Source organism: Protobothrops mucrosquamatus, unplaced genomic scaffold (assembly GCF_001527695.2).
Source record: "Protobothrops mucrosquamatus isolate PMUCROS unplaced genomic scaffold, P.Mucros_1.0 scaffold286, whole genome shotgun sequence".
Lineage (NCBI taxonomy): Eukaryota > Metazoa > Chordata > Lepidosauria > Squamata > Viperidae > Protobothrops > Protobothrops mucrosquamatus.
The window spans coordinates 360,175-382,699 of NW_015386630.1; the positions used below are offsets into that span (position 1 = coordinate 360,175).

The 22,525-nt window shown below is 39.4% G+C and overlaps 3 protein-coding genes across 4 annotated transcripts in view; 1 reads left to right on the forward strand and 2 right to left on the reverse strand.

Annotated features, from left to right (window-relative positions):
- Positions 1 to 7,518, reverse strand: part of KIAA0753 (KIAA0753 ortholog) — a 16,329-nt gene extending 8,811 nt beyond the window's left edge. Inside the window, exons 1-9 of the mRNA XM_029283937.1 lie at positions 7,428 to 7,518; positions 5,859 to 6,435; positions 4,547 to 4,653; positions 4,222 to 4,284; positions 3,425 to 3,643; positions 2,404 to 2,572; positions 1,698 to 1,756; positions 1,314 to 1,483; positions 561 to 647 (exon numbers count right to left, since the gene is read on the reverse strand). Of these exons, the coding sequence (XP_029139770.1) occupies positions 561 to 647; positions 1,314 to 1,483; positions 1,698 to 1,756; positions 2,404 to 2,572; positions 3,425 to 3,643; positions 4,222 to 4,284; positions 4,547 to 4,653; positions 5,859 to 6,435; positions 7,428 to 7,517 (1,541 nt within the window). The 5' untranslated portion in view covers position 7,518. The remainder of the gene's footprint in view (positions 1 to 560; positions 648 to 1,313; positions 1,484 to 1,697; positions 1,757 to 2,403; positions 2,573 to 3,424; positions 3,644 to 4,221; positions 4,285 to 4,546; positions 4,654 to 5,858; positions 6,436 to 7,427) is intronic.
- A 1,515-nt stretch (positions 7,519 to 9,033) lies between these two features.
- Positions 9,034 to 12,867, forward strand: TXNDC17 (thioredoxin domain containing 17). The gene is made up of 4 exons (XM_015814794.1): positions 9,034 to 9,230; positions 9,668 to 9,749; positions 11,465 to 11,540; positions 12,468 to 12,867. Exons 1-4 carry the CDS (start codon positions 9,083 to 9,085, stop codon positions 12,534 to 12,536), a joined length of 375 nt encoding a protein of 124 aa, XP_015670280.1. The 5' UTR covers positions 9,034 to 9,082; the 3' UTR covers positions 12,537 to 12,867.
- A 779-nt stretch (positions 12,868 to 13,646) lies between these two features.
- Positions 13,647 to 16,729, reverse strand: MED31 (mediator complex subunit 31). Of its 2 annotated transcripts, XM_015814793.1 has the most exons (4): positions 16,667 to 16,729; positions 15,549 to 15,626; positions 15,019 to 15,115; positions 13,647 to 14,144 (listed from the first exon to the last, which is right to left on the reverse strand). In XM_015814793.1, exons 1-4 carry the CDS (start codon positions 16,674 to 16,676, stop codon positions 13,943 to 13,945), a joined length of 387 nt encoding a protein of 128 aa, XP_015670279.1. In that variant the 5' UTR covers positions 16,677 to 16,729; the 3' UTR covers positions 13,647 to 13,942. The 2 variants fall into 2 exon arrangements, with proteins under 2 accessions (XP_015670279.1, XP_015670278.1); XM_015814792.1 differs by lacking the exon at positions 16,667 to 16,729 and having other exon boundaries at positions 15,549 to 16,626.
- Positions 16,730 to 22,525: the final 5,796 nt, after the last annotated feature.

Here is a 22,525-nt window from a genome sequence, read left to right on the forward strand (position 1 = left end):
GACTTATGACCGGTTGGGGGTCGCGGCATTAAAAAGGTTGAGAACCACTGATCTAGGGTATTGGCACATTTCATTTTTTTCCCCATAGCTAGTTTTCCTTTACTTGCTCTATTCTAGACTGGTCTAGGAAACCAAGCCCAATTCAGATCTCTTTCCAAAGTAAATGTCCTTCCATATGGGCTTCAGTCCAAATTTAGAAAGACAAATGATATCTGTTGGGGACCAAGAAAAAAAAAACATATCTATGAGAAAAAGCCACTTTGGTGTAGTGGTTAAGGCCTTAGGATAGAAACTTGAGAGACCACATATTCTATTCCTATGTTAGGCACAAAGCCAGCTCGATGACCTTGGGCCAGTCATTCTCTCTCAGTCCTAGAAGGAGCCAAAGGCAAATCACTTCCCAAACAAACTTGCCAAGAAAATTGCAAGAATTTGACCAGGCATGAAAAACTGACTTGAAGGCACAGGGAGGAAAGAAGAGAGGGAAAGGGGGGGGGATGGATTCCCAAAATGCAACTATTTAAAAATCCACAACCTTCCACCCTCCCTTTCCTGCTTACCTGGGCACTTCTTTCTCAGGTATTTCTTGTTCCTTTGTCTCTATCTCCAGAAATGGCTCTGCGTTTTCAGGATTTTTCTCCAGGTGCCTACAAGAATGTTGAGTTTAAGTGGGAGAAGAAAAATAACAAGAGAAGACAAGCTTATCATCGCTTTTGCAATCCCACTGGCACCGATTATAAATTTCCACGTCATAAATTAATTATAGACATTGTTGTAAACTTCAGCTGGGGAATGAAACATTTCTTCAAGCATTCCAGAATGAGGGACAGGAATGTGTCTCCAAAGAACAAGAGGGCCTCCTCAGAAGAGGTTGACAGTTGCTATTTTACTGTTAACTAAAGGATTTCAAAAGTGGTGATTACAGGGCTATGACTAAGCTTACATTCAGAAAGTTCTAGGGCAGGGGTAGGCAACCTTGGCTCTTTTATGACTCGTGGACTTCAACTCCCAGAATTCCTGAGCCAGCATAAAAGAGCCAAGGTTGCCTACCCCTGTTCTAGGGTCACTCCATATTATCACTAGGTGATCATTGAAAACATCTGAAATTCTGCAGAATGAAGATTATACTGAACCAAATGCAACAAATACCTGATCCATCTTAGTACACAGCAGCTCTGAATGTTTCAACCTCCAGATAAAATCCCAGAAGCTATATTGAATAAACTATTGCCATTTGCCATAAATGAACCCTCATTACCCACTGTAGATGTTTATACCCCTTAACAACTGCCCTTGCAAGGGTGTCAACCTACCGCAGAGCAGAGGGGAGGGGAGACTTGACACTGGGAGGCATCCATGGGGCCCTATTATCTCGGACGGGTGGTTTGGTCTCCTTAAGCCGGAATGCAAAGGTGGGCTCTAGAAACCGAGGTTGTTTGGCTACAGGCTGCACTGTTTTTGTTTTGGGAGGTCGACAACTACCCTTTAGAGAAAGAAAAAACATTAAAATAATATGTGTTTTCAGACAAGTTTAGCAGTTTTTTCTACACAACAACATCTATTAAAGCCTTTATTTCAATTACTGTAATTTTGGAGGAAAAGACATTACCTCATGGAAGAAAGTGTGTCTCACAGCACCTAAAATTAAGCTTAGAGACAAGGAAGAGGAGGAATAGCTGATGATTATATAAGTGTACCTGAGGTCTGATGGAAACCAAGCCTCCTCTCTTCTTCATCAGAGTTCCTGCTTTCAGTTCTGAAGCAGAGCCGGCTTTCAAAAGTCCTGATCGCCCTACGGCCTCACCCTTGCATTGTGCAACTGTCCCTCGCTCAACAGGGAGTACGTCTTTCTGGGTTCTTGTGCTGCAGTGACTGATTTTCTTGTGTGGTAACAGGATTGCAGATTCTGGATATTCATCTAAAGTAATTTGTTACAACGATGTTACACATATTGTATTGATTTATTATATAACCATGCCACTTTACAAAGAAGGGGTAAGAATAGTTGCATACCATAGGGCATTTACTATCTAAAATAGGGGACAGGAAAAAACATTATGCAGTACAGACATACTAAAAACAGAGGCGAACATACTTTGACTTAATTACAGTAAGATCTAGGGATAGGAAGCAGAGGGAATAATTTTAAGAGGAAGCAGGAGTCTCTTCACATAATAAACATCCAAATAACCATTTTTTCCTCTTAGCATTGTCTTCTGAAGTATTCAATTCTGAACATCCTCAATTCTGACCATTCAATTGGAGCAGAGGTTAAGTTACAATGAGTTCACCCAGAAACTCCCAACTCATCTGGGTCTACAATTTTTCTGGGGAAAAAATTCAAACAAGATCTGTAAGAATTACTAACCAAACTTCTTCCAACTCAACACCCAGAAGGCTCACCGGGAAGAAGTTTCCGAGCCACTGAAGACTTTTTTCGGTCCAACACACAAGGTTTCTTTTGCTTTTTTGGCAATCTGTGGGTACTTTTTGGTGCATCAGCTTGAGAGGTAGAGAACCATTCCTGTCCTTTCTTGGGAGACTCCTTTTTGGACAACACAGAGTCCAAATCCTGCCATAGCAATTTACATCAGATTAAACATACAAAAATCTTAAACTGAACACCCACAATCCATCCCACAGGATGTAAAGTTCAGGTGGATGCTCAACCTTCCTAATTGACAAAAAATAAAAAGACCTCTGAATAAATTAGAAGAAAAATGCTATCTAGCTAATATACTCACTATGTGCTACAAGATTTAGGGATAGTTTTAAGATAATGTAATTATATTTCTCATCCCATGGGCACAATACATTTTTTTTAAAAAACCTAGACAACCCATGATCTGTTGAGTCATCCTTTTAGAGATATCTCTTTACCAGATTCCTCAATGCCTTCAAAAATGACAGAACTTCTTAGTCCTGCCTTTACTGGAAAGTTGGGATACATTCAGAAATGTATCTGCCTTGAAAATAGCCCACGATGAACTATATAGCACAGACAAATATCGGCACAGGACGTGTTTTCTGACATTTTGCATTATGTCATAAGCTGCTTTATGATAATTTTTATCATAAAATGTTATATAAAATTTGCCAACTTCCAATTCCACAAGAGTCATGAGTCAAGTTAGCCCATTTGGGTTTCTTGGTTCAAAAATGGTTGCCCACCCTGCACCATTTCACCCAATTAAAAGTTACTAAGCGCTTTAGTAGCATATAACTTTAACATATTCTCAATTAAATGTGAAATTCAAGAGCAATGGCACATTCCTTAGAGATCAAATGCTAAAACATGTCATTATTCAACGCTTAGTTCAAAGGGTCGTGCATTCCCTGGATGATGGAAATCTGTTCCTCCCCATTAAGAGTTATATACACGGCCTTGGAGGCCAAGCAAAGAAAAAACTCACTCTCTCCTGACCTCAATTTGTAGAAGCAGATCTATGATGATATCAGGAATGGATGAGTCCATCTCAAGGCGAGCAGAACAGAGAGAGAGCTGCCTGATGAGATTGCCCAGCTCTTTACAATGCACAGAGGCAGACTGCTGCTCTGACTGGTCAGCAAAATGAGTGACAAACATCTGCAGAGCTCGGATGGCACCTCTGTGAGCTGCTGCCAGCTTGGCCATAGCTTGTGACTGCATCACAAAGGAAAAAGAATTCTGGCTTGAATCAAGTAGTCTCTTGTTAAGAACCCAGAGCAATTCCGCCCGATCTTTAAACACAAGTTCCTTGGCAGCTTGGCCAGATACGTGGATTTCATTTTCCTAAACTCCCCAGCTAGAATGGGTACTGGGGAAAATTCTGAGGGTTGAGGCCCACACAATCCAAGACACCAAGATTGGAGAAGGCATTTCTAGTCTGTATCAGAAGAAGGACTGTAATAGAATATACAAAATCAGACTGCTATGATGATACGCAAAGTAGAAATGTCAGGTCTGACTGAAAGATCACACAGCTCAGTGAAAAGCACACTGAACACAAAGTTTAAAAAGTTATCCTCTACCCACATGCTTCCAACTATTCTCCAAAAGGACCTTTCAGGGAGGCTCCAATCTCAGCAACTGTAAAATGTGTGAACTTCAACTCCAAGAATTCCCCAGCTATGTCTTAAAAGCTGCTGAGGTTGAGAAACACTGCTCCAAAGGCTCCAACTGAGCTTTTCCCCTCATCACTCAGTTTTCCCCCCCAAACTTGTAAAGCAATTTCATCTCACCTTCTTTGTATGTTTAATTTTAAGGGGACTCAGCTTCTCCAGATCTTCTTGGATTTGTTTTACCTATTTGATAATGCAACAATTAAATTAACAACAGAATGCAGTTTGGAAAACTCTCTGTCTGTATAATAAAATCTGAATTTCGAACCAAGCTATCTGGTTCAGACTGCCTTGTTTTGATTCCCTAGTTCAGGGTTGGGCAACCATGCTGGCTCAGGAATTCTGGGAGTTGAAGTCCACGAGTCATAAAAGAGCCAAGGTTGCCTATCCCTGCCCTAGTTTGAGTCTGAAATATCTTCCCAAAGTTTCTAGAGTTTGTTCAGACCTGTTGCTGGAGCACATAGAGCATTCGGGCAGAGCGTACAGTTTGTTCCTGCCTCCGAATATGGACCCGGCGTTCTTCCTCAGGATCCAGACATATTTCACTTCTCTCTGGGGAAAAAAAAAGTTTAGCAAAACAGTTGATTGTGCTCAGTTATGAACAGACAATTTGGTGTAGAAAACACGAAATACATAACACAATTACAATTGAGAACAGACAATGAAGAAAAATGTCCGTGTCACTCAAAAGCCATCAAAAAGTGTTTCAAAAACTGTATTAAATGCCCTATATCCCATAATAGCAGCTTAAATCCAGATTACACAAGAGAAGTCAGTAATTTTCACACAGTTCTTCAGTTTACTGTCTCAAGTGTAGACTTTTTAAACTGATTTCTCTTTAATTCTTGCAGTACAAATAATCAGCTCATGACTAGTCTCAAAACCAGTGGGCTTAAACTCAAATTATGTCACATGAGATCACTGAAGCTTTTTCATACATTGATGCAAAAATGAAGAAACTAAAAGTATCATAATATGCTAGTAAGCATGTAGTTATTAAATTAAAGACATACTATATTACTGCATAATAGAGAGTTTCAGTCTGGCCACATATATTTGATTTCTTACTGTGTTGATACTTTTTCCCCCCAAGATCAGTGCTGCAGAATATCATTGCTGACTTCAGAAAATGAATAATATGCAACACATGGGCTATAATTTTAAGACTCTAATCTGTCTGTGGGAGAATCTGGCTGCAAAGTGCACATACTCTGGTTAGCAACATTGGCAAAAAATAATCTCTGGTCAAGCACTATTACAAACATTTCTTTATATTGAATTGGAAAATGGCTAGCAGGATAAATGGGCGGGATAGTAGGCACAGAGCCTCATGCTTACTCAAGTCTTCTTTATAAGCCTCATTTAGACATGAGAACTTACACAACAAAGTCCTGAAAGTCAGGAACAACAATGACAAAGACTCATCGTTCTTTGCTGTCAGTTAGCTTGCCTCAATTTTCTTTCCCTGTAAGGTTAATTATTTTACCTGCTTCTCAGGACTTGCTACAAGAGTACTGGTTGCACTGAATTCAAAGCCTCCATTCAGTGGGAAACAGACAAAGTCAATGAATATTCTTCTGCATCACCAATCACAGACTTATATGCGAGTACCTAGCTTGTTAGGCCAAGAGAGTGACCTATATCACTTCTACTTCTTTGTATTACATCTTCATTTAAGACAGCCATGTGGTCTAACTTCCAAACGAAGCTATGATCAAATTTTGGCCACATCATAACTATAACTCTTTCCCCCTTACCTTTTGTTGCTAGCAATTCAATTTTCTGAATGTAAGTCTGAAGCTCTTTTTGTAGCCTTCTGATTTCTACGGCACATTTGTCTTCTTCTTTTTTGGGCCCAGGTCCTGGATCACGGGTTGGTGGAGAATCAGACAAAGCGGGTTCTGACTTGACATGACTTGGATCACAAAGGAGGACTTTTGCTCCAGTACTGTTCCTCTCCATCTTAGAAGGGTTACTAAGCGGGTGTTCATATTTCAGGTGGGACTTAGATGCTTTCAACACTGCAGCATTCCCTGATTCCTTTCCCCAACGGCCCCCCACAGGACACTTATTCATCTTGGCGAGATGCTGCTTCACTTGCTCTTGCAGGTGCTTCCTTTTCACATCCCTTCTGGCCAGCTGAACAGCCAGGTTGAGCTTCTCTTCAGATACAACTGAGAATTCAACAGAGTCCCTTAGATCAGCTCCATCACCAGCACCTTGATTTTGTTGAGTTGCTGGCTGTTTCAGCTTTTCTATGATAATTGGACAGGGATTGGTGTAGTGGACAGACAGGTTTTCAGTCAATGCAGGAGCATTCCGGCTGAACTGCAGCTGTTCCAAACATTTAAAACAGGCAGTGTGGTACAAGGTGAGTATTGGATTAAAATCACCCAAATGCAAATCTCTGTTTAACTAAAAAAAACTCCATTGGGCAACTGAACAGAGTTGTGGCGAGGATTAAAAGTTGTAGTGGAGACCACTATATATGCTAGTATACTTACTCATGTTTCTATGTACAAGCATAAAATAAGCAGCTTACAAGGATCTTAATTTATTTCCCAAGCTAGTTGATTAAAAAAGTAAACTAGTTAATTAAAAATTAATCTACTTTATACTAATGTAGTTATCTGTTAACTTCTCCTCAGAAAGAACAGTTATATAGCCCAAATATACCATATACCAGGGGTGTCAAACTCGCAATGTCATGTGACGTGTCGTGAAATATCACAACTTTTTTGCCATTGCCGGCAATGGGGTAGGCGTGGTTTCGCTATGATGCATCCGGCCCCCGGGCCAGCAGTTTGACACCCCTGCCTTATACTAACTTTAGAAGAGTAAGAATAATTGTTCTGCAAAAGGAAGGAAAGAAGACAAGTCTGTGCCATAAGGTCTACGATTCCTCTCATATTCCTCTGAGGAACCTCCAGCAATCTAAATAGGCATTATACCTCAATTCATACATGGAAAAACGCTAGAGGTTGTATGAAACATATTAAAAGCAGAAAACATAAAACACATCCAAACAGGACTTTACTTACTGGATTTATGATCATTAGTATTAAAAACACAAATTCCATGAAATATGTTTCTAAGAATTTTCCCCAGTTTTAATTTTCCATTAATATTTAAGTTTAATGTTTAATATTTATCATTTCCAAAATTTGGAAATGAAATATGTTTCTAAGAATCAGCACCCATCACATCATTGGTTTGTTTAAAAAAAATGATAGGTAGGCAATGCTAGAATACATATTGGCAAGCTTATTTACATGTTAGCATTTCATCATGTAAAATCCACAGAAGATGCTGATGTTGTGCAATACCTGCATCTGTGGGGGCTTTGTATCACTTTTGGCCAGTTGTGGGTGGGATACCACAGGAATAGTGGTTGTAGTGGCTTTTCGCAGTTCCATCATAATTTCCAAAATCTCAAGCTTCTGTTGTTTATGAAGTTACTGAAAGTCACCAAATATTAAACCACCATTAGCATAAACACATTCTGTTTCTTAGCTGAAAGACCCTCTTACAATTCACTTAATTAGGCATAAGAATTTTAATTTTCTGAGCATGCTTAGAATTGCAATTCACTCATCAACACTTACAATGCTTAGAAAACAAGTGTCAAGGTTATCTTTTTAAAAAGTTATGGAATCATTTTGTTTGGTTTTGTTTTATCTGTTTTTTTCAATTGGTTTTGTAGAATGTTTTAATTACTGGTTTTATTATATGCCATCCAGCATCACTTTGTGTAAGAAGAGCAGCCATACAAATCTGATAAACAAACTCTTAGAGGAACTCTAAAACTCTTATATAGCCAGGTGTCTCTCAAAAAGCAGCACAAAAATGCTGCTTGTCTCCAATATTAAATATCTGAAAGAAACACATAGAGATGAATATCAGAAATAAAGCTTTCTTATAATAAGGCTAATTTGCCATCATTCTATCATTGGTGTAACTAAGCAAAGGCGCTAACAAGTTACAGTTTGCTTCTCCTTTACAAAGACTTTGAGAACATGGTAGACACACAGACAGGAACCTTTTGCAAAAAAAGTTGTAACCAGAAACAGAATAGATTTGACTATAAGTACCTAACCACCTGCTACAATTACTTATAAAAATGCTAATTGTATTTTTAAAATTCTTAATAATCTATAAAATCATTCATCACACAGATGTAGAAAATTCTTCCAGAAAATAATTCAGGAAATATCACATGATTGATATGGAACATTTATAGTTATGCCAAACTTTGACGATCACTGGGGGTTTAAAAGTCAATGAAGACTTGATCCAGCTTGGGTCCACTTTTGTTCTGCTTATGACCGCCCAAATGTCATAAGCAGGATTGGGGAAGGTAATCAGATCCTCCTTGTATAGTGCAATCTATCGATAGTGTAAGCTCGGAGTTGAAATGAGCTTGATTATTTCTTGCAGACGTTTAGTTTGGGTAATGAAACATCTGCAAGAAAGTAACCAAGCTCACTAACGACTCCTCAATGCAATCTATCTATCGCTGAGCAGCACGCACACCAATACATGTTTATTTAGTTAGCCGCTGCAAGGAGCTGGATCTTTGCTGTTGCTATATTTAGCCTAGATAGGTGCAAAAATCACGATGAGATTCCCTTTCTTCCTCCCCTTCTCTCTCCAAGGAAAAACACGGGACAAACCTGACGAATTACCGGAAGAAGGCTACAGAGCCATAGCAGAGGTCTGCTACAGGCTGAACCGATCCCGCCTCTCCTTACTTCCTTAGCAACCGGCGCGTTGAAAGACGCCTTGAAACAGTTCGCGGAAAACGGGTGGCGATAAGGGCCAATTAGCTGCCGGGAAAATTCGCAACGCCCTCAATCCAATCCTGAAAACTCTTTTGAAAGTGTTTGGCCCAGGCGGCCACCATCCTCTGGGGGGCGTGGTCCTTGCTTTTCCCCTTTCGCCTTTCCACACTTCCGCCCTTCCAGAGACACGAGATTCCACCATGGGCTGGGAAGAGATTTCTGTCCACGGGTACGATGAGTTCGATCGGGTCGCCCGCGAACAACAACAGCGCGGCCAAGTATTTGTGTATTTTAGCGGTGACAAAGATCCAGTCAGCGGTACTAGTTGGTGCCCAGATTGTGTTAAAGGTAGTCAACTTTTCTCCATATAATTTATACGCATGGCTTTCTCCACCGCCTTTTCCCTGCAGTCAGATACTGTAAATGTATCTGCAAAGGGTTTTGATCAACAAGTTCTTCCTCGAGTTTAACTATTTCTAATTTCTTTTGTGAAATGGTTGCTTGTGAATTGCCTTAAAAAGGTTACTTGAGAAGTTGTCCGATACCTTTTCAGGCATTTGAAATGCGAAGTCTGTTAGTCCATGCACATATACAAGCACCTCTCTGTGTGCTATGAACTAGCACGAGTGGGAACCAGTTCAAAGGAGGTTCTAATGAAACTGGGAGAGGGTACTATGTTGGAGAGGAGGAGGGCATGGAGATGAAAGTTGCAGTATAAAATCTATTACTAGTGTTTGTGCTGTAAGGTCTCATTGGAAAGCTAATCCTTTTTTTAACAATTTTAGCTGAACCCATTGTACGAGCTGAACTCCCAAACCTGCCAGATGGATCTATATTCATTTACTGCCAAGTAGGACCCAGAGACTAGTAAGTAAGGTATTTCAGAAAGATGGTAGAACTACTTTGGTTCTGCCAACCAAACAAGTATTGTACATATGGTTCATAAAAGTGTAACACTTAGTCTGTTGTCAAGTTGTATGAGGGTCTTAATGTAATAAAAATATTTAAAACTTTCCATGTGCAGAATGTCCTCAAACATCAGCAAAAAAAAAAAAAAACTTAAAAGGAACTCCTTCTAAGTAAGTTGCAGAAATATTGGCTTTAGTTTAAGTGCAATTTTGAGACAAATGACTACTCGGATCAGATCCTGCTCTGCAGTAATTTCCTGCTTATACTTTGCTTTCCTCTCTGCCAGATCTGCTCTTATCAGCTGAACTTTACCATTTTGAACTCTGAAATTTGATTATTTATATAGCTGCCCGTGTCACTGTTCCGTGATTCTAAGTAGTTTATAGTAAAACAAATAGGATGTATCTGCCAAGTATTTATTTCATTTATACAAATTTCTAGGTCTGTCCACTCACTTGGACAGCACACAAAAATTAGAAATGGAATGAGTATTTAAAAAACCCATTCTAAACAGCAGGTATCCCAAACAAACAGGTACCTACTGGGTCCTATAAGATAATGCTGCTTAAAAGATGGGATCTGAGCATACCTGTTCTGTTGCATTTGGATTTTACAGAAAGTTGGATAAAGGCACGCCCTAAAACAGGCATGTCAAACTCGTGACATCGCACTACGTATCTGGACTTTTTCCCCATTGCCGGCAATGGGGTGGGCACGGTTTCAGCGTGACGCATCCAGCCCGCGGGCCGGCAGTTTGACATGCCTGCCCTAAAATAACCAGGCCCTGTACTATGTAGGGCTTTGTAGCTGATGACCAGCATCTTGAATTGCAGCTGGAAGTATGGTACTGATACATAACCATAGTTTTTTATACCACTGCAATCTGGACCAACTGTTAGGCTTTAATTGTTTCAATCTAAAAGATTGCAAATTTATAACAGAGCTGCAATTGGTTGTAGTTTATTTTCATATGATTTCCACACATAGCAACTTGTTTTTTTCTGTAATGCAGCAATGTTTGAAAAGATGTTGAGTGCATTGTACTCATGTGGTCTGTTAGGAAAAAAAATCTATCTGGATCACATCAAGGGTAATGTACTTTTACCAAAATTTGCCTTTCTCAGTAGTCGGTCAAATATGGGAACTTCCATTTATTGTGAATTTATCCACACAGAATATTTAAAAAAATGGTTTTCTTCCAACATTCAAGTATATTTAAGCTTAAAGCTATAAGCCAGTGACGGCGAACCTTTTAGAGACCGAGTGCCCAAAAACTGGCCCTGCCCCGCCCCACCCTGCCTGCCTGCCTGCCTGCAGGGCCACTCATCGCCTCCAGGGCCCGGTGCAGATCACCCAGGCAGCCCAGCAGCGCCACGGCCACGCCCTCTGCCCATGCCCTGCAGCATCAACTGTGCGCGTTGGGGCGTGAGGGCAGAGTCTTGTCTACGTTGCCTGGCTGCCATGTCCTTGGCTGCGCTGCTCTGCGTGGGCCACGCTCAGGGGAGACTCTCCTCCAGGGAGGCTGCTGGTGAGGGGGTCGTGGGCGGAGGCAAGGCTGGGGCAACGGCATGTGTGCCCACAGAGAGGGCTCCGAGTGCCGCCTCTGGCACCCGTGCCATAGGTTCGCCACCACTGCTATAAGCTATAAAACCATTATTTTAATTTCTCCATAGCTGGAAAAATCCCAATAATGAATTCAAGAAGAATCTTAAGTTAACTGGGGTGCCTACACTTCTCAAATATGGAACTGTAAGTATATACATTTTCTAGTTAGTTTGGAAAGACTCAAATGTGGTCAAAAGCCTGTAGTGCTTAGCAGAATTGCCAAATATTTCTTCTCCATTCTTAAGCCTGGCTTTATATACTGCTCTCAACTGAAATTAAAAATTATAATTAAAAATTATAATTATAAATTATAAAGAAATTATGGTTTGGAAAAGATTGGTCTAATCCTGTATATGTCTATACAAAATTAAATCTCACTAGTGTCCAACGAGTTATTTTTTGAACAAACCCAGGCTATTGGTGTTTTAATGGATAAACTATTTCTCATTTGTGGTAACTGAGTAATTTAGCAGATATAATTTTGTGTCTTCTAAAAGTCCAGTCCAAAAAGGGATTGTGGGAGTACTAGACAAACTGGAAAGAGTGCAGTTGGGGAAAATGTATCCAAAAATAAGCCATGTAGTTATTAAGTTACTTAGCAATATAACAGTACATAGGAAGGAATGTTTCTACAAAGGACTTGGATCAGTGATGGCGAACCTTTTAGAGACTGAGTGCCCAAACTGGAACCCAAACCCCACTTATGCATCGTTGAGTGCCGGCTGGGTGTGGCCCATTGGGTGGGCGTGGCTGCGGTGGTAATGGCAGACTGGGTGGGACTAAAAAGTTCAATCAACCAATTCCAACTTTGTAAGATTTTTTTTCCCTTGAGAAGTTGAAATTGACTGATTGAACCTTTTTTTTTTTTTTTTTGCACACGGTGGCGGAGGCCTAAAGCGAAAAAGTTTTATAAAACCCAGCTGAAGGCCTAGGACTGGGGTGATGGCGCGCGTGCCCACAGAGAGGGCTCTGAGTGCCGCCTCTGGCACCCGTGCCATAGGTTCGCCACCACTGACTTGGATCTTCTATCATACTTAGAAAAGTAATAATGTATCCTGACTTTTGTTTCAGCCTCAGAAACTGGTGGAAGAAGATTGTTTTAAAGCTAACCTTGTGCAAATGCTGTTTGCAGAGGACTAAGCAACTGAAGCTATTACCAGCAGGGGAAATGCTTTTAGATGAAACCATTATCATGTCAAACTGCCAGTGAATAAATCTATAATCTAAGCTGACAAATTTAAATAAAATCACTATGGATTGTGTTTAACTGTCACTATGGACAGTTAAAATTGTGGCTAGTTTATATGAACCCATTTGCTGGAGATTATCTACTCATAAGATTAGATTGGATTCCCTTAGTTTCAGTGTCTAAGGCAAATATATTTTAGAAAGAATTCAGGCTTCTGCAGACATTTGCCATTTTATACATTTTAAATGAACACCCACAGCAATAAATACTGTTGAATTTCTTTCAAAGGGTAAATGATATATGGATATATATCATTCTTGTAATAGTTAATGAACTCCCAAACATAAGAAATATGAGGACAAGGATGAGAAAGTATAGTTATTCTGCACATTTACAATGACCAAGAAAATGACTTAGAAAAATAATTTTCTGAGGGCTAGAATGCTGATGGTTATAGGAAAATGACTGCTATTTGCTTAATAGACATGAGGCAGACTTTAAACACCAAAGGAAAATCAATGAGATTAACAAATGGAATTACTAAAGTGAATACCAACACTGGATGTAAATTATCTATCGTTAAATTATCTCTATCAGGTTTAAAGGAAGCTGGGTTCCTCTAATTAATTTGCCAACTATTACTGGCACATTACACCAAAGTCTCCCTGAAGTCAGGTATAGAAAATCTAAAATATAGAATTTTCCTATCAATTTGCAATTCAAGGAAATTTGCCTTAAAAGCAAGAAATTCTTCACTATATGCTACATCTTAACTGTAGAGTTGGAAAAGATTACAAGGATCATCTAGTCCAGCCTTTTAGTGTGTAGGACAACTATTCGAACTATCCGTGACAGGTGGCTACCCAGTAAACCTCAAGTCAAGTTGCGTGGCCAAGAGTGATGCTCTGAACTATAGTGAACAAGTTTTTCCACCTATTGCAGTTATTGCTGTTGCTTTACATCCAAATCACCGGATCAAAAATTACAAAGCTAATTCCTATGGATTTAGAGAGATAACCAGAACACCATTTACTAACACCCACAAACAACCATACAACAAAAATGTTTAGCCACTTTTACTTCACAGTAAATGTTCCAAAATACCCTTCTGCTATACAGTATCAGGAAACACATCTACGCCTTTAAATCAGAGTATAAGAAGAATCTCTTACATCCTGAAGAAATCATTTGTTTGGTCTGTGGCAAATCTGAAATTTCTAACCGAAACTGCTAAACATCCACAAGCAACATTGTACTAATACCATCACCGTGCTAAGGCATTTCAGATAACAATTCTCCAGATTAAATCCACAGGTGCCTTCTGCCCTTGCAAGGAGTTTTTGTAGTGCCTAATGGCTCACTTGACAGAGGTGCTGTTCTGCTGTTGCTGCTGCTGCTGTTCTGCAAGGGCCTGCTGGAGGCGCATCCGCTTGCGGGAATAGTGTTGCCAGTGGAGTATTTGTTGCTCATCAATAAATTTTGCACACTGCGCATTCACTAGTTCTTTACGGAAATGTTCATATTGGAGCAGCTCTAGCATATGCAGGCATTGGGGATACCTTCATAATAAAAAATATAAGATACTTTTTAATGCTTTTCCTAAGCTACCAGTACTCTTGACAATGAATTGGGAATTCTAGAAGTAGGAAGGAAGGAATCAATAAATATTCTAGTCACTTAATTTGAAGCAAATTGCCAGTTTTCTATTACATTTAGTGAACAAGTATGCATGTTAATTATAACACTATTTTGCAATTAAATAAAATTTCCACATAATTCAGAAAATTTGCTTTTGGTTAGCAAGATATAATTTTTAATTATAACACTTATATTTTCTTGTGAAATATTCATTTTGGTTCTTTACAAATGAAGAGGCACCAAGCCAGATTTCTTATTCAAAAACTAATTATCAACAATTTTGGCTCAAGATAGCCCATAATGATTGAGAGTAGACTTCAATCTGTGTTTCTCCAGTCTTAGGCCAGAAATCCTAAAGGGGTGCATGTATTATTTGAAAATGTATTCTCCTTTTTAAAACTTTTGTGACAGCATGAATCCAAAAAAATCTGTTCCAATTCCACTTGTCAGGCTACTGTGGTAAATATGGAGAGATCATATGCATGTATTCATCAATATTGCAAGTTAGAAAAGAGCCAGTGGTCAACACTTCCAGGTTCTGAAATAATTTGGGGATATCACATGCCCGTAACTCTGCTCTTGGCCAAATCCCTAGAATTGCACATAAGCATTTGAAGAATCTGTCCTTTTACAGACCCAGCTACAGGAGGGAATAATAATTTTTACTCCATTTTTCCAAGGGGTTTTGGTGATTCCCGAAGAGGGGACTGGCAACTGTTTCATAAAAATAGAGTTTTATGCTATGTGTTTTATGAACTTAGTACAAAGAGTTATATACATTATGATAATTCTTACTTTAGGTATCTGGCATACTCTGGTTCCTTCCAATAGAGCAAGTATTTTAAATAATTTACAAATGCTTTGTCCTTGAAGTATCCTCTCTGGGCAAGAACTAAAAGAGATACAAAAATAAATTTACTTAAAATTTGATCCTTTGTGCTGTATCAAATAATTATTTTCAAATGAAGACACACAATAAACTGCAAAACAATGCAGCTAGTCTTGACCAAATGTCCAGCTTTCTGATTTCAACAGTTCTAATATTTAATTTTGTTGATTCATTTTTTTCCATTTGTAACCTGCCATACAGATTTTAGCCAAATCAAACAAAATTCAAGCTAGCCATCATCTTTGACACTGACTTTAAAATATTTTGCATATGAATTTGGGCCTACTTAGGAACACACATTATATTTCTGGTTAGTTTCTATATATTTTACTGTTTTCAATTTTGTACATTTTGTACTGTAATTTCCTGTCTAGATTTCATGATTTGAAGAAACCAATAAAGATATCCTGATTCATATTATATTTTAGATACTTACAATTGAGGTAGTTGGGGTTTGCTAGACACTGCACAAATTCCAGTTCTAGTTGGAAACGAAGTCGATTTCCAGTATCATCTGGGACAAAGATAAAGGAGTATGGAATTATACAATATGTATACTGCATGCATTAACTACCTGGTAATGGGTAGTTTTTATACCACTTAGAGCAGAAAATGGGGAAAAATGGGATTCTTAAAATTTAGCCTGTATCAGTCTCAGAAAATATGCACTATCTCTGATACCAACATTTTTAGATCCTAATTAACATATAAGCCAATCTGAATGACTCATATCAGATGTTGGTTACACTGTTTAATAAAACTCAAACCAAATGAAAGGTATATACCACAAGACCAATGTGGAAAATTATTTTAATGGAAGTTCCTCAGGAACCTGCTGAGAACAATACTGTTTTCCTTTGGCTATTTAATGTATAAAGTCACTTTTTCAAGTTCAAACTACATATCCTATGACGGACTTCAGTCAAGAAAATCTACAAGCTGTAATTCCAAAACATTGGTGGGATTAATTCTAGATGAACTACTACCAATCACTTTAGGAGCCTTGGCATGCCTTTAAAGTCTGAACAGCCAAGAAGCTGCTTTACAGATGATGTGCAAACTTTTTATATATCTGTTTTGATCTTTCAAAATCTGGAATCACAACTCACATCACTGACCATGCCACGTGGGAAGCAACAGATATGGTGGCCACCTGATGGAGGATGGCTGCTCTCATGTAATCAGCAAGACACAAAGACAAGAATTCTCTCCCAGCTCCTGCAACTGCTTGGGGTTTTTTAATGCTCATTCCTCCTCCTTCAAGGACACGCCTCATTTACCTTTACGGTCGTCCAAGCAAGAGGCTATTCCGTATCAAGAGCAAGGAAGCTGCCAAGCAAGAGGCTATTCCGTATCAAGAGCAAGGAAGCTGCCATGCTTTTTACGCTAGTTTCATTTACTTATCTGTACAGATGAATTTATACTACGGAAATGACTTTTCAGTTAATATCAATTATATAAGAGGTACGGCAATTATTTGTTTAGGGGGCTCTTAAAAAGGGAAATACAGCCCCCTCCCCCTCCCGTTATTTCCTCGGAGCCGCGTCCACTCACCGCCCTCCATGGTGGCGGACACAATAGTCCGATCTCGCTCACCAAGATGGCGGCCGCGGCGACGGTTCTGCGCCCTCCAAACACATCTCGATGCATTCTGGGAAATTCCCGGAGGAGGTCAGGATGCGTTGCCGAGGCAACGGTGATGCCAGAAGCTGATATCTAGCTCCATGAGGGCATTAAAGAATCAGCCTTTTTGTCTATTTAAGCTATGGCCACATTTGCTAAATAAAGACGCGTTTTATAGAAGTATTCCCACTGGCTCTTCACAGATATTTCTGCTGTACCATAGGGATTCCAAGACAACCTCATGATAGAATAAAATGCCTCTACCACTCCCAAATCATGACTCTTGGATGTATTACGTCCATTCGCTGTGCTAAGGCTAAGCCCTAATATGGATTATTTAGTTTTAGTTTAGCATGTTGGACACTTCCACTCAGTGGTGATTTAACAATCTGTAATTATGCAAATGAATTTATAATCCTGTATGATATATGAGCCTGATCAGTAATTCAATCTCTGGCATCCACATTTTTAAAAAAATGCATAAATTGGGAACTTGTGATCCTTACAGGTTTTTTATTCTTTATTGCAGGGTGTTTACACATTTTTAACATTTATGTAAATGTAACAAAAAGATTTTCATCATATGTTTGAAAAACTATTTTTAAAATGTCATTTTTGTGTAATTGAAGACCAGCTCATGACCACACTTAAATCATAATCTAGACAGGAATAAAATGCTTTCCATTTTGCTATGTGAAATTTTCTCTTGCTCTTTTTCCTCAGAAACACCTCTATATTTCTTTGTTTGTTCATTCATTCATACCATTTGTTTAGCCAACCATCTCAAATCAGTAAATAGTCATAAAACAATTAAAACAGTTTAAACACAATACAAAAACCAAATTAAATACAAATAGCAATCAACAGATGTTATTATCCATTGATGTTAACATAAGCAGTAAACAAGCCCCTTCACATACTCAGGACCCCAACACAGGTCTTCAAAGGCTTCTAGCAGGGCCATCCTAATCTTTGGAGGAAGAATGTTACAAATGATAATAAAGTATTAGTATTATAACTAAAAATAAATAGTTCAGTTATGGTGACATGCAAGATTTTACTTAAGAAGAATGCAAAATAGAATCAAGAAAAGATTTGGCATTAGAAGAATATACTTGTCAATGGTCTTCCTACATACACTTACTAGAAAGATTTAAAGTAAATAAAATAGCTTTTGGTTTTGAACATTGTAAGACTGAGTTTGAAACAGAACTATGTACAAATGATGAACATGTTATTTCTAAAATGTATAAACGTCTACTGAAATTTGAAACAGAACAACAAGTATGATCAAATTAATTATTATTTTTTTTGGGTTATAACATATAAATGGAACAATGAGAGAATGTGGTTGAAAAGGATGAATTTACATTATCACCTTTAAAAGAATTTTTATAAAATGATGTTAGTATATGTCAGTGGTGGCGAACCTATGGCACGCGTGCCAGAGGCGGCACTCAGAGCCCTCTCTTTGGGCACATGCACCATGCCCCGGAGATGGCACCCATCCCTCTTCAACCAGCCGCCCGCTAACTCACCGAGGTCCCACATGGCCGGATGCATCCCAGATTTGGGGGTGGTGGTGGCCAAGGTGGGCGTGATCACCTCGATGTTGCTCGTGGGGAGGGACGTCTGTGGGGGCCAGGCAGGGTTGGAGATCCAGGGAGTCTCTGGCAGGTGGGGCAGTGGGCAGGAGGCTCATCCTGCAGGGTGAGGCAAGGCAGGGAGGGGATGCCATTGTCACAGGGAAAGGTGAGGGAGGGGGCGGAGCAGCTGCTGCCTGACACCATCGGCCCCTGCACACAGAGGCCAGCCCCTGGATCTCCAACCCTGCCCGGCCCCCACAGACGTCCTTCCCCACGAGCAACATCGAGGTGATCACGCCCACCTTGGCCACCACCCCAAATCTGCCATGACCACCACAGCCACGCCCACCCAGTGGGCCAGGCCCACCTGGCACCCAGCAATAAATAAGTGGGTTTTGGGTTGCAGTTTGGGCACTCGGTCTCTAAAAGGTTCACCATCACTGGTATATGTCATCGGGGGAAAATTCTACAATGTATAAAGGTACTTTAAATTTATACAGGAAATGTGGGGACATTTTACCATACTTGGTGGACATATAAAAAGGTGAAAAATGGATTCAATTACATACATTCATTCAGAAGATTTTAAAAAAATAGTATCAGTTGAAGCCAGAGGTTTTTTTGAGACTGATTGACAAAAAGTTGGAAAAAAGTTACAAAACTTTGTTTTTATATATGGTAACTGCCATTAGACTATTATATGCACATCAGTGGAATGACTTGACACTACTCATAATGGAAGAATTCAGTATGCCTCTTGTTTTTGATCTCACCTTTTTCCTCTTTGGCTCCTCTTGTTTTCAAGTGTTCAAAGGGCAGAGTGATTTCATTTGTTAACGAGAGGCAATGTTAACTTTTTGCCGTGACTGTGTCTCCTCCCTTTGCAATCATGTTTTCTTCATTGTTCAAGTTTCATGTACTATTCATCCAGAGGTCGAATTCTGAATGCTTGTAGGGAAAGAGAAGCAAAAGGCAGAAGTGAAACAGGCAGAGACACACATACCACTTTAAACATATTTTAAAGATATATTGACAAAAGAGATACGCTTTGCTATCAGAATTGTTTGCAAGCTATTTTTGTCAAGAATTTTTGCAATCAACTTTTACTTTTACAACTGAAAGTTCTCACTTAGTGAAACTTAGAAGCCAATGGCTGACCAATTTTTAAAAGACCTTGAAGATTCAGGTTTGAGGCAACCCTCTGAAATGAGACCTTTGGTGATCAAATGGATTGAAGAACAGTTTCCAGCAGTCAAGTCAATAACAACACAAAGCCTCCAGCAGTGGATGGAAGATAAACCAGGAGAGCTTCTCCTTCTTGTAAGTTGCTTTCTCCTTTGCTGAATCATTGCCTTTTGGTTGGATATGCAGAAAGTTTTCCAATATGTTAATAAGATTAATGGCATTAGGTTGTATCAATTGATAGATCTATAAAACCACCATGTCACATGAAATACTATGTTGGCAAATCTTGCTTAAATAAACATTTAATATGGAAGAACATAAGATTCCAAAAGAAAATGTAATACTCCAGACAGATCCCAAGGGGGCAGTGGTCTGCTACTATTCCCCAAATCACTATAAAGAGTCTGGAGAAGGTTCAGATCAGATTTCTTAATTATTGTTATCTTTATCAACATAACCTGAAAAACAATTGAACAGCAAAAATAACTTGTACAGGAAAATAAAGGAAATAAGACTTAGTACAACACAGAAAACAGAAATAAAAAATTTAATGCAAATGTCTGGATTATACATTTTACTTATTTCACATTCCTGAAGTGAATAGCTCTTTGTTCAGTTTTCTGAGCTTCTCCAGGTTCTTAGAAATTCCAAATGTTTATCACTGTCTGCAGGGAAAAATGACTGCCTCCTCCTTTTCCATCTTCTCTCCACAGACTTTACTATTTAAAAAATAAATTGTTTTCTACCTTCAGCAGTGGGAGGGTCTAGGATAATCTGTATGTGACATAGTGCAGTCTTTTGCACATGGGGATGTGAATTGTAAATCTAAGTGTGCAGTTGTCCAAGCAGGCTAAATTCACAAGAACATCCTCGATAAAAGTGCCACCATCCTGAAATGTATTATAAAAATAAAGCTGAGAGGGGGTGGCAGGAATTAATCCCTACCAGCTCCTCTGAATTACTCTGTGATTAGTGGTGTGATGGTAGTCTATAGAAACTGCATCTTACTAATCAGAAGTTTCATCCAATAGTCTGCTGATTTTGCTGGTTAGCTAGATGGCAGGAACATTAACATCCCACTGCATAGTCTTTTTTTTTTTTTTGAGTTAGCCACAATGACTTCTGGCAAGGTGGTCAAATATTCTAGATTTTGCTTGTCTTGAGGGATTTCAGAACCATCATGAACTTGCAGCTACTGTTATCTGGCCCGCACATGCAGTAGAACCCATGCTGGATTTGGTTTACTGTTGTTAGGCCTTTAAAATAAGTCAGATCAGAAAACAGTCTCCAAATGTTTCCTGGAATTATACTTTGCTGACATAGGCTATAGTATACTATAGGAACAGAATCATGAAAGCCTGACTGCCTTTGCCCATATCTCAGTGAATTAGGGAGGAGTCAATATGAAGCTCTTTCTCACACTTTCTGTTTCCTGGGCTTAAAGCATGTTTTTGTGACTATAGTCTTTGCCTAACCTCTCACAGATCATCTCTGTAGTTCTTTATTACCTGTTTAGCTGGAGTCAGTGATTTAAAAGATCTGTCTGTAACTCTGTTGTCATGAGTTGATGGCTGCCATAAATCTCTGCCACAATTGAGACAGCTGAAACAGTAGGGTTGCCAGGTGTCCACTATTTGAGTGGACAGTCCACTTTTTCACATTATGTTCACTATTTTTTTTCACAAAATAGTGGACATTTTTTTTATTCAAAAGCTTTATGATGAAATGGTACGTAATCTAAAGCTGTACAGTCTACTTTTTTTACTACTTAACCCCCCACCCCCCCGCTTGTCCGCTATTTTTTGGAAGCAGACCTGGCAACCCTAGTTTGAAACAGCCAAAATATCTAAGTGTTTGAGAATTTCCATCTTGTCTGTTAGTAAAACTGTTGGATACTGGCTGAACTATGAAACACAAAAATGACTAGAGTAAGTGACCTTGTAACATGTTTCTTCTTCCCTCTAGCAGAGCTAAGTAGATGCCTTTGGCAGCACAGAGCAAAGAATCAGATAGGTGGAAGCTGCAGTACAGGTGGAGGAACTCTTGGAAAGTCAGATCAAAAATGAAGTGAGACATATGTAAGTCCCATATGAAATCCTATTCTGTGATGGGATGCAGAAGGACTATTTCTTTATATCTATTGATACAAGCTCTATAAGGCTGACAAACTCAGGAAACAAGAAACACTAGGATTTTCAAAAATATCTTTATTGGTAATAGTAGCGTAACAGAACCTTGAAAGCCTGTCAGGGCAATTGGCCTGCTCAACATATGCTGAGCATTAGGAAGGAGTTACTCTGAGCCTCTTTCTCACACTTCCCCCCTCCCCCTGCTGAGATGCCTCTTTTGCAATAGTCCTATTTCCTCCTCCACTTTCCCAGAACCTGTTAGACATTCCATCACAATTGTGTCTGCCCAAAAGATGCCAGTGATGCTTTTCTATAGTGTGCAGTATCTCTTCCATCAACATGTTGCAGGGTAGATAACACTGAGAAAGCTCACAGAGAACACTTTTCGTTGTCCTTCAGGGACAAAGTTGAGCAAGACATAACTCAGAATTGGGGTATCAGGATAGGTGAGGGTTGTACTCACTTGCTCAATTCTTGCTCCACCCAGCTGATTAAATCAGACAGCTTGTGCTTAGCTCATGGTTAAGGGAGATGTGCATCCTTAAGTGTCAGATCCATTCCCACCTGCTTAAAGGAAACTTTGTTATAATGAAAAAGGCCTTATTGTACCCAGAGGATATCTGTAATTATAGACGAACCTCAAATATTCCTGGGTAAGATGATCAAGGAAGCAGTGGCCTTGCAGTTCCATACCCAGATAGTCCTCAACTTACAACTGTAATGCAGTCTTTTCATTACAGTTGCAAGTCATGATTTCATTATGTGAGGTGTCCACATGATCACTTTGCTTTACAAACCCCAATTCCTGCTTTCCCCAATGCAGTCATTAAGTGACCAGGTGGGTCATTAAGCCCCAGGTACCTCAGCAATGGGTAAGGCCTGGGAGACCT